The sequence below is a fragment of the Trichomycterus rosablanca genome, chromosome 4, assembly GCF_030014385.1.
Source record: "Trichomycterus rosablanca isolate fTriRos1 chromosome 4, fTriRos1.hap1, whole genome shotgun sequence".
NCBI lineage: Eukaryota > Metazoa > Chordata > Actinopteri > Siluriformes > Trichomycteridae > Trichomycterus > Trichomycterus rosablanca.
Window position 1 is genome coordinate 3108045 of NC_085991.1, and position 12242 is coordinate 3120286.

General features: G+C 46.3%; 1 protein-coding gene across 2 annotated transcripts in view; it reads right to left on the bottom strand.

Annotated features, from left to right (window-relative positions):
* The window catches only part of zgc:110158 (uncharacterized protein LOC553590 homolog), a 94860-nt gene that overhangs the window by 58185 nt on the left and 24433 nt on the right, over positions 1-12242 (bottom strand). For both annotated transcript variants that reach the window (XM_062993807.1, XM_062993806.1), the window contains exon 4: positions 5528-5612. In XM_062993807.1, coding sequence (XP_062849877.1) covers positions 5528-5612 — 85 coding nt within the window. The remainder of the gene's footprint in view (positions 1-5527; positions 5613-12242) is intronic.

Genomic DNA, 12242 nt, shown 5'->3' on the forward strand with positions numbered 1-12242 from the left:
GAATCAATAAACGCTCGGTGTGTGTTCGCCGCCCCGCCACGGACTGACCAAGACGAATTGCTTAGCGAAAGCGAATGAATTGAATTATGATCAGGGGCGATGCCCATCCTCCTCCTCAGGTATTATCATGCCGCATGCACTTCTGTTTCCCCAGCGAGCATGCATCATGGAGAAAGAGTAAGATTACCCAATCAATCTTCCTCCGAGAGAGAGCAGGCGCGAGAGCAAGAGCGAGAGAGAGAGAGAGTGTGTTGATGCGAGAGAAAGAAAAGGAGACAAAAAAACAAAGCGAAGAACTAAAAGCTGGCATCGCCGACCACAGCCCGGCTTATCGCGCCCATCGGTCGGGGTTTGAACGTCGGTGGAATTGACGTCATGCGCGCTGATTACACGAGCGCCTAAACAAACATCGCAGCGCCGCACCGCGCCGCACGCCGTAACCAAAATATTTACACTGGTGTAATACAGCTGCGAAAATGCTGGGAAACAGAACGGGGCCAGGCAGACGGTGCCACCGTGCCACCGAGAGCCCGTCTAGGAACAGATCAGAGTTTGTTCGCATGTACATTTACAAATAGATCAGGAACGCCTTTCTGGACCGATGACATCATCGAGTCCGCATCGAACAGGTCAGATCCACTTCACTAGACGTTCCATCGCCAAAAAACATGGACCTACAAGTTAATGCAATCGCATAGAATCATGGGAGACGAGTTACTAGCCGATGTGACGTCGTCCGTCCAGAGAACGCCGTTCCACCTTCCGCATCCCAGCGTTCCGTTTGTTCAGCCCATTTAACGTCCAGCGTGTAGCCTGCTTGCTCGCATCTGGCTGCGCACTACGTAGTGAGCTAGTGTGCAATTTGGGACACAGCCTTAAAGCATAGAATCGCATAGAATCATGGGAGACGAGTTACTAGCCGATGTGACGTCATCCGTCCAGAGAACGCCGTTCCACCTTCTGCATCCCAGCGTGACCATCAAAATTGCCCACTGTTCCGTTTGTTCAGCCCATTTAACGTCCAGCGTGTAACCTGCTTGCTCGCATCCGGCTGCGCACTATGTAGTGAGCTAGTGTGCAATTTGGGACGTAGCCCCAAAGCAGGATGACCCTCTAGACAGCTGTGGGAGACGAGTTACTATCCGATGTGACGTCATCCGTCCAGAGAACACCGTTCCACCTTCTGCATCCCAGCCTGACCATCAAAATTGCCCAGCGTTCCGTTTGTTCAGCCCATTTAACGTCCAGCGTGTAGCCTGCTTGCTCGCATCCGGCTGCGCACTACGTAGTGAGCTAGTGTGCAATTTGGGACGCAGCCCCGAAGCAGGACGCCCCTCTAGATAACCGTGCTACCGACCAATCAACAACCAGCGCTGTTTAAGGCAGGCAGGGGCTGACGACCGGACTGCCGAAAAGCTAGACACTTCAGGTCACGGCCTGTGTGGAGTTTGTCATGTTCTCTTTTTTCCAGGCTGCTTTGAGTTTGAGTTTGTACCAGGTGCGACTGTGTGTATCCCTGCCTTGCCGTTGGCACCGGACCCACTGCGACTCTGACCAGGATGAAGCAGTTAGTAAAAGTAAGCCAAAAAAAAACAGTTTGTTGTCCATGGAAACATGTTTCTGATCAGAGTCCAGGTGTGTCAGGAGCCAGCCAGGATTACTCGGCGCAAGGCGGAAAAATACCATCAGTCAGAGGTTTAGCATGTTCTCTACCACCCTAAAAACAAGCCAAGATGATGCACAGACGAAAGAGTGGTTCCTGAGGGCCTTGGTTAAATTCTCTTCTCTGGTAAACATCAGTCCAGTCAGGAGTTTGTCATGTTCTCTGCACCCTTGTGGTTCTTCTGTGGTTGCTCAGGGTTCCGACCACCTCATAAAAACAAGCCAAGGTGATGCACAGATGGAAGAGTGGTTCCTGAGGTCCTTGGCCCATTTCTCTTTTCTGGTAAACATCAATTGGGAGTTTAACATGTTCTCTGCATCCCTGTGGTTCTTCTGTGGTTGCTCAGGTTTAACATTCCAAGGTGCTTCAGAGATGGAAAAGTGATTCTTAAGGTCCTTGGTCCGATTCTCTCTTCTAGTAAACATCAGTCCAGTCAGGAGTTTTGCATGTTCTCTGCATCCCTGTGGTTCTTCTGTGGTTGCTCAGGTTTCCTTCCACCTGCCAAAAATATGCCACAGTGCTTCACACCTGGAAGAGTGGTTCTCAAGGTCCTTGGGTCAATTATCTCCTGTTGTGAAAATCAGTCAGGAGTTTAGCATGTTCTCTGCACCCTTGTGCTCCTTCTGTTGTTGCTCAGGGTTCCAACGACCTCAAAACAAGCCAGTGTGATGCACAGGTGGAAGAGTGCTAAACGTCAGTCAGGAGTTTTGCATGTTCTCCACATCCTCATAGGTTCTTCTGTAGTCGATTTGCCGGTCTGATTTGTGTACGCAGACGAGAGTCGTCCTGCGATGGAACGGCATGATGGGTAAAAACAAGCGAGACGAGTCCTCCAGGCCGGGCGCTACCCGGGGACAGCTCTGATGAATGGTGCTGGACGGCGGAGCGTCCGATCAATGCTCATTATGGCGAGAGCGCACAGACACCGGGCACCTCTGGCGTCTGGCCAAGCCTCGGATCTTACCAAATCCCCTCGGCTTAGCCCCTCAACCGCTCCCGGGATTAGAAGATTAGAGCTCCGTAGTCCATTATCTCCCCCCCGAAGGTTGGAGGATGCGGGAAGGGAGCGAACTCGGACCGTGAAATAAGACGTATCCCGCGTGATACGCAATTTGCTGTGAGATTTAAAATTGTGTTTAGCGATTTAACGTTTTTTAACGTTCGAATGCCTCACGCTTACTGGTTAATTCACACTATGAGGCGTCTTAGCAATCCTACGGCAATTCAGTTAGCAATCGGTCAGTCGAAATGTCCAAGATGTCGAAGTAAAGCAGCTAAACACGACTCGGGTAACCGAGTTTGGAAAACTCCCAACCAATTCAGTGGACGCGGGGGGGGGGGGGGCTTCACAACTGACACATCTATTCACCTTCACGAGGCAAGTTCAAATGCTGACCAGCCTTGCGTACGGAGAGCCACACCCTGATCAGCTGACCAGCCTTGTGTACGGAGAGCCACACCCTGATCAGAATTATTACCACACTCTGAGCAGGCGCCATCAATCAGCCGGCACCAGTTATGAGGAACCCTGGTCCAGCTTACCAGCCCTGTGAACAACAGCCAATCGTTGTTCATGTGGCCGCCCAGCCCAGCCGGATGGCAGAGCTGAGATTCGACACGATGTATATGAAATCCCAGCTCCGGTGCACCAGCGTGTTTTACCGCTGCGCCACCGGAGCGGCCCGGATTTTCATATTTGAGACCCCCGTAGCTGGACGTTCTAGGTTTACATTCAACCGTTAAGGTAGCTGTGCTGTGTATCGTAGCTTCTATTTGTTCAATCATTTCATTTATGAGTGTAATTCTTTTCTTTAAACATCTGTTAAACCCCTACACATAAATCACTGGGTGCAGGGACGCGCCGGTACCCCCGAAAGACCTCGACGAGCCGGGCCTGGTCCGGGGTCGAGGTCCTCCGAATACAAGCGCTTATTTCATTAGGATTATTAGTATTAGGATACGGGCGGCACGATGGCTAAGTGGGTAGCACTGTCACCTGACAGCAAGAAGGTCCTGGGTTCGAGTTTGCATGTTCTCCCCGTGTCTGCGTGGGTTTCCTCCGGGAGCTCCGGTTTCCTCCCACAGTCCAAAAACATGCAGTCGGGTTCATTGGAGACACTGAATTGCACTATAAGTGAATAGGTGTGTGTGTGTGTGTGTGTGTGTCTGCCCTGTGATGGATGGACTGGCGCCCCGTCCAGGGTGTTACTGTGTGCCTTGCGCCCATTGAAAAGCTGGGATAGGCTCCAGCACCGCCACCCCCCCTACCCCCCACCCCGCGACCCTGATTGGATAAGCGGTTAAGACAGTGAGTGAGAGTGAGTATTAGGAGTCACAGTCATGGACAATTTAGCATCTCCAATTCAGCTCACTTGGACGTCTTTGGACTGTGGGAGGAAACCGGAGCTCCCGGAGGAAAGCCACGCAGAAACGGGGAGAACATGCAAACTCCACTCCGATCCGTCGCACCTGGGAGTTGAAAAATCCTCCCAGACGTTCGTCAGAAAGAGGGAAGGCCTCTCGGCTCACGGTGAGAATCCCAGCGTTTACGCGGCTGATGAAACTCGTATCCGACTAATAATAAAGCCAGCGGTCGCGGCCCTGATTAAAACCTGAAAAGCTTCACGAGTCGGAGCGTAAGCAAAGAAAACTCATTTCATTCTCACTTGACCTTAAGCTGCGGCTTTAATTTAGCTTCTGTGCGTTTGTGCTTTCTCTCTTCTTCGTAGCACGGATGTACGTTTGGTTCTGTACAGGAAAGCCATGGCTAGCGGTTTAGCACGACACAGCGGGGCTAAACGAGTATTCGACAACTGACCGGCCTCGCAAATTGGCGCACGGTGCCTTCTGACCCTTAACCCAATAAATATAAACATAGACGTCTGTTCGGAAGCTGGATACGTTGCTACTGATCGGAATGATTTCTAGAAACAGGCAGCACGAGTGACGACGAAAGAGCTTCGTTACATTCTAGGGAACACTTGCAGGGTGACCTGAAAGCAGCAGGAACAGTAACACACACACACACACACACACACACACACACACACACAAACAGAACTCAGTGGTAATAAAGCATCTCGTCACACTGGGAGTGATCAAATCGCACGAACACTTCGCAGAACACTTAAAAAACTTGCAGGATGACCTGAAAGCAGCAGGAACAGTAACACTAACACACACACACGCGCGCACACAAAACAGAACTGAGAAACAGAAGTGAGGATCTTGTCTATGATCCTGGCAACACTAGGAACTGTGAAGTATGGTGGTGGGAGCATCACGATATGGGGCTGCTTCTGCTCGTAATGCAAGGCTGTGGCGGCATAACAGACTAGGGGGCGTGTCAGGACCTGGATGTCTTCTGGCCAATCGTGTGAGTCTAAAGGGGGGAAAAATCCTACAAGAATCCACCGCCGGATGCTATAAAGAAGCGGGCAGCTTCACACATGCCAGATGAGGCGAGTGCTAGTCTGCAGCCCTCCCTGGCCAGCCAGGGTAGCAAAAAGGTAAAAGAACCCCCAAAACTGTGGTATGGATTTGGATTTGGTGTATTTTCCCATGTCGGAAATAAAGACGTGAAAATCCATTCCGCTTTTCCTCCCCCTCCACCCCACGGTTTGAGAACCACCGGATTAGGTCGCGATCCAGAACCGCATCCGAAAAGCAGCCGCCTCATCTCACTCAACGTGAACCTTTGTAGCCGCGCCGCACCACCGGATTCCCCTCACCAAGTTCCATCACACGCTCGTATCCAGTAACACCACAGACATCCCGCTGATTAGACACCTCGCTCTCAACCGGGTCCGATCCCGGCACCCGGACCGGCGGCGGGCGAGGAGGGAAAACGATCCGGACACTTACGTAGTCGTGGAAGGCTTTGGCCTCGCTGGAATGCTCGCAGGTCTCGCGTCTGTCCGGGGCGGCGCAGTACAGGTCCCAGAATACACTGCAACGACAAACATGATCATTAAATATAGTTAAAGGTAGAACCTGCCGCAAAGCAACGTGGGCCCCGCCGCGGACCTGAGTTTAATTCTTACTCAATTTCTTAGTTGTCTATTTAGGGGGACATTAAGGGGGTATGAGTTTAACGTTTAAGGGGACACTAAGGGGGTATGAGTTTAACATTTAGGGGGACATTAAGGGGGTATGAGTTTAACATTTAGGGGGACATTAAGGGGGTATGAGTTTGGAGTTTAGGGGGACATTAAGGGGGTATGAGTTTAACATTTAGGGGGACATTAAGGGGGTATGAGTTTAACGTTTAAGGGGACATTAAGGGGGTATGAGTTTAACATTTAGGGGGACATTAAGGGGGTATGAGTTTAACATTTAGGGGGACATTAAGGGGGTATGAGTTTAACATTTAGGGGGACATTAAGGGGGTATGAGTTTAACGTTTAGGGCGACATTAAGGGGGTATGAGTTTAACGTTTAGGGGGACATTAAGGGGGTATGAGTTTAACCTTTAGGGGGACATTAAGGGGGTATGAGTTTAACATTTAGGGGGACATTAAGGGGGTATGAGTTTAACATTTAGGGCGACATTAAGGGGGTATGAGTTTAACATTTAGGGAACATTAAGGGGGTATGAGTTTAACATTTAGGGGGACATTAAGGGGGTATGAGTTTAACGTTTAGGGGGACATTAAGGGGGTATGAGTTTAACGTTTAGGGGGACATTAAGGGGGTATGAGTTTAACATTTAGGGCGACATTAAGGGGGTATGAGTTTAACATTTAGGGAACATTAAGGGGGTATGAGTTTAACATTTAGGCGGACATTAAGGGGGTATGAGTTTAACATTTAGGGGGACATTAAGGGGGTATGAGTTTAACATTTAGGCGGACATTAAGGGGGTATGAGTTTAACATTTAGGGCGACATTAAGGGGGTATGAGTTTAACATTTAGGGGGACATTAAGGGATATGAGTTTAACATTTAGAGGGACATTAAGGGGGTATGAGTTTAATGTTTAGGGGGACATTAAGGGGGTATGAGTAACATTTAGGGGGACATTAAGGGGGTATGAGTTTGGAGTTTAGAGGGACATTAAGGGGGTATGAGTTTAACATTTAGGGGGACATTAAGGGGGTATGAGTTTAGAGGGACATTAAGGGGGTATGAGTTTAACATTTAGGGGGACATTAAGGGGGTATGAGTTTAACGTTTAGGGGGACATTAAGGGGGTATGAGTTTAACGTTTAGAGGGACATTAAGGGGGTATGAGTTTGGAGTTTAGGGGGACATTAAGGGGGTATGAGTTTAACATTTAGGGGGACATTAAGGGGGTATGAGTTTAACATTTAGGGGGACATTAAGGGGGTATGAGTTTAACATTTAGGGAACATTAAGGGGGTATGAGTTTAACATTTAGGGGGACATTAAGGGGGTATGAGTTTAACATTTAGGGGGACATTAAAGGGGTATGAGTTTAACATTTAGGGGGACATTAAGGGGGTATGAGTTTAACGTTTAGAGGGACATTAAGGGGGTATGAGTTTAACGTTTAGGGGGACATTAAGGGGGTATGAGTTTAACATTTAGGGGGACATTAAGGGGGTATGAGTTTAACGTTTAGGGGGACATTAAGGGGGTATGAGTTTAACATTTAGGGCGACATTAAGGGGGTATGAGTTTAACGTTTAGGGGGACATTAAGGGGGTATGAGTTTAACATTTAGGGCGACATTAAGGGGGTATGAGTTTAACATTTAGGGGGACATTAAGGGGGTATGAGTTTAACATTTAGGGGGACATTAAGGGGGTATGAGTTTAACATTTAGGGGGACATTAAGGGGGTATGAGTTTAACGTTTAGGGGGACATTAAGGGGGTATGAGTTTAACATTTAGGGCGACATTAAGGGGGTATGAGTTTAACATTTAGGGGGACATTAAGGGGGTATGAGTTTAACATTTAGGGGGACATTAAGGGGGTATGAGTTTAACATTTAGGGGGACATTAAGGGGGTATGAGTTTAACGTTTAGGGGGACATTAAGGGGGTATGAGTTTAACATTTAGGGCGACATTAAGGGGGTATGAGTTTAACGTTTAGGGGGACATTAAGGGGGTATGAGTTTAACATTTAGGGCGACATTAAGGGGGTATGAGTTTAACATTTAGGGAACATTAAGGGGGTATGAGTTTAACATTTAGGGGGACATTAAGGGGGTATGAGTTTAACATTTAGGGGGACATTAAGGGGGTATGAGTTTAACGTTTAGGGGGACATTAAGGGGGTATGAGTTTAACATTTAGGGCGACATTAAGGGGGTATGAGTTTAACGTTTAGGGGGACATTAAGGGGGTATGAGTTTAACGTTTAGGGGGACATTAAGGGGGTATGAGTTTAACATTTAGGGGGACATTAAGGGGGTATGAGTTTAACGTTTAGGGGGACATTAAGGGGGTATGAGTTTAACATTTAGGGGGACATTAAGGGGGTATGAGTTTAACGTTTAGGGGGACATTAAGGGGGTATGAGTTTAACGTTTAGGGGGACATTAAGGGGGTATGAGTTTAACATTTAGGGAACATTAAGGGGGTATGAGTTTAACGTTTAGGGTGACATTAAGGGGGTATGAGTTTAACGTTTAGGGGGACATTAAGGGGGTATGAGTTTAACATTTAGGAGGACATTAAGGGGGTATGAGTTTAACATTTAGGGGGACATTAAGGGGATATGAGTTTAACATTTAGGGGGACATTAAGGGGGTATGAGTTTAACGTTTAGGGGGACATTAAGGGGGTATGAGTTTAACATTTAGGGGGACATTAAGGGGATATGAGTTTAACATTTAGGGGGACATTAAGGGGGTATGAGTTTAACGTTTAGGGGGACATTAAGGGGGTATGAGTTTAACATTTAGGGGGACAATAAGGGGGTAAGAGTTTATTGTTTAGGAGGACATTAAGGGGGTATGAGTTTAACATTTAGGGGGACATTAAGGGGATATGAGTTTAACATTTAGGGGGACATTAAGGGGGTATGAGTTTAACGTTTAGGGGGACATTAAGGGGGTATGAGTTTAACATTTAGGGGGACATTAAGGGGGTATGAGTTTAACATTTAGGGGGACATTAAGGGGATATGAGTTTAACATTTAGAGGGACATTAAGGGGGTATGAGTTTAACATTTAGGGGGACATTAAGGGGGTATGAGTTTAACGTTTAGAGGGACATTAAGGGGGTATGAGTTTGGAGTTTAGGGGGACATTAAGGGGGTATGAGTTTAACATTTAGGTGGACATTAAGGGGATATGAGTTTAACATTTAGGGGGACATTAAGGGGGTATGAGTTTAACATTTAGGGGGACATTAAGGGGGTATGAGTTTAACATTTAGGGGGACATTAAGGGGATATGAGTTTAACATTTAGGGGGACATTAAGGGGGTATGAGTTTAACGTTTATGGGGACATTAAGGGGGTATGAGTTTAATGTTTAGGGGGACATTAAGGGGGTATGAGTAACATTTAGGGGGACATTAAGGGGGTATGAGTTTGGAGTTTAGGGGGACATTAAGGGGGTATGAGTTTAACGTTTAGGGGGACAATAAGGGGGTAAGAGTTTAATGTTTAGGGGGACATTAAGGGGGTATGAGTTTAACGTTTAGGGGGACATTAAGGGGGTATGAGTTTAACATTTAGGGGACATTAAGGGGGTATGAGTTTAACATTTAGGGCGACATTAAGGGGGTATGAGTTTAACGTTTAGGGGGACATTAAGGGGGTATGAGTTTAACATTTAGGGCGACATTAAGGGGGTATGAGTTTAACATTTAGGGGGACATTAAGGGGGTATGAGTTTAACATTTAGGGGGACATTAAGGGGGTATGAGTTTAACATTTAGGGGGACATTAAGGGGATATGAGTTTAACATTTAGGGGGACATTAAGGGGGTATGAGTTTAACGTTTAGGGGGACATTAAGGGGGTATGAGTTTAACATTTAGGGGGACATTAAGGGGGTATGAGTTTAACATTTAGGGGGACATTAAGGGATATGAGTTTAACATTTAGAGGGACATTAAGGGGGTATGAGTTTAATGTTTAGGGGGACATTAAGGGGGTATGAGTAACATTTAGGGGGACATTAAGGGGGTATGAGTTTGGAGTTTAGGGGGACATTAAGGGGGTATGAGTTTGGAGTTTAGAGGGACATTAAGGGGGTATGAGTTTAACATTTAGGGGGACATTAAGGGGGTATGAGTTTAACGTTTAGAGGGACATTAAGGGGGTATGAGTTTGGAGTATAGGGCGACATTAAGGGGGTATGAGTTTAACATTTAGGGAACATTAAGGGGGTATGAGTTTAACATTTAGGCGGACATTAAGGGGGTATGAGTTTAACGTTTAGGGGGACATTAAGGGGGTATCAGTTTAACATTTAGGGCGACATTAAGGGGGTATGAGTTTAACATTTAGGGAACATTAAGGGGGTATGAGTTTAACATTTAGGGGACATTAAGGGGGTATGAGTTTAACATTTAGGCGGACATTAAGGGGGTATGAGTTTAACATTTAGGGGGACATTAAGGGGGTATGAGTTTAACATTTAGGGCGACATTAAGGGGGTATGAGTTTAACATTTAGGGAACATTAAGGGGGTATGAGTTTAACATTTAGGGGGACATTAAGGGGGTATGAGTTTAACATTTAGGGGGACATTAAGGGGGTATGAGTTTAACATTTAGGGGGACATTAAGGGGGTATGAGTTTAACGTTTAGAGGGACATTAAGGGGGTATGAGTTTAACATTTAGGGGGACATTAAGGGGGTATGAGTTTAACGTTTAGGGGGACATTAAGGGGGTATGAGTTTAACGTTTAGGGGGACATTAAGGGGGTATGAGTTTAACATTTAGGGGGACAATAAGGGGGTAAGAGTTTAATGTTTAGGGGGACATTAAGGGGGTATGAGTTTAACGTTTAGAGGGACATTAAGGGGGTATGAGTTTAACATTTAGGGGGACATTAAGGGGGTATGAGTTTAACGTTTAGAGGGACATTAAGGGGGTATGAGTTTAACATTTAGGGGGACATTAAGGGGGTATGAGTTTAACGTTTAGGGGGACATTAAGGGGGTATGAGTTTAACGTTTAGGGGGACATTAAGGGGGTATGAGTTTAACGTTTAGGGGGACAATAAGGGGGTAAGAGTTTAATGTTTAGGGGGACATTAAGGGGGTATGAGTTTAACGTTTAGAGGGACATTAAGGGGGTATGAGTTTAACGTTTAGGGTGACATTAAGGGGGTAGGAGTTTAACATTTAGGGGGACATTAAGGGGGTATGAGTTTAACATTTAGGGGGACATTAAGGGGGTATGAGTTTAACGTTTAGGGGGACATTAAGGGGGTATGAGTTTAACATTTAGGGGGACATTAAGGGGGTATGAGTTTAACATTTAGGGGGACATTAAGGGGGTATGAGTTTAACATTTAGGGGGTTATTAAGGGGGTATGAGTTTAACGTTTAGGGGGACATTAAGGGGGTATGAGTTTAACGTTTAGGGGGACATTAAGGGGGTATGAGTTTAACATTTAGGGGGACATTAAGGGGGTATGAGTTTAACATTTAGGGGGACATTAAGGGGGTATGAGTTTAACATTTAGCGGGACATTAAGGGGGTATGAGTTTAACGTTTAGGGGGACATTAAGGGGGTATGAGTTTAACATTTAGGGGGACATTAAGGGGGTATGAGTTTAACGTTTAGGGGGACATTAAGGGGGTATGAGTTTAACATTTAGGGGGACATTAAGGGGGTATGAGTTTAACATTTAGGGGGACATTAAGGGGGTATGAGTTTAACGTTTAGGGTGACATTAAGGGGGTATGAGTTTAACATTTAGGGGGACATTAAGGGGGTATGAGTTTAACATTTAGGGGGACATTAAGGGGGTATGAGTTTAACATTTAGGGGGACATTAAGGGGGTATGAGTTTAACATTTAGGGGGACATTAGGGGGGTATGAGTTTAACATTTAGGGGGACATTAAGGGGGTATGAGTTTAACATTTAGGGGGACATTAAGGGGGTATGAGTTTAACATTTAGGGGGCATTAAGGGGGTATGAGTTTAACATTTAGGGGGACATTAAGGGGGTATGAGTTTAACGTTTAGGGGGACATTAAGGGGGTATGAGTTTAACATTTAGGGGGACATTAAGGGGGTATGAGTTTATTGTTTAGGGGGACATTAAGGGGGTATGAGTTTAACATTTAGGGCGACATTAAGGGGGTATGAGTTTAACATTTAGGGGGACATTAAGGGGGTATGAGTTTAACGTTTAGGGGGACATTAAGGGGGTATGAGTTTAATGTTTAGGGGGACATTAAGGGGGTATGAGTAACATTTAGGGGGACATTAAGGGGGTATGAGTTTGGAGTTTAGGGGGACATTAAGGGGGTATGAGTTTGGAGTTTAAAGGGACATTAAGGGGGTATGAGTTTAACGTTTAGGCGGACATTAAGGGGGTATGAGTTTATTGTTTAGGGGTACGTTTAGGGGGTATGAGTTTGAAGTTTAGGGGGACATTAAGGGGGTATGAGTTTGGAGTTTAGGGGGACATTAAG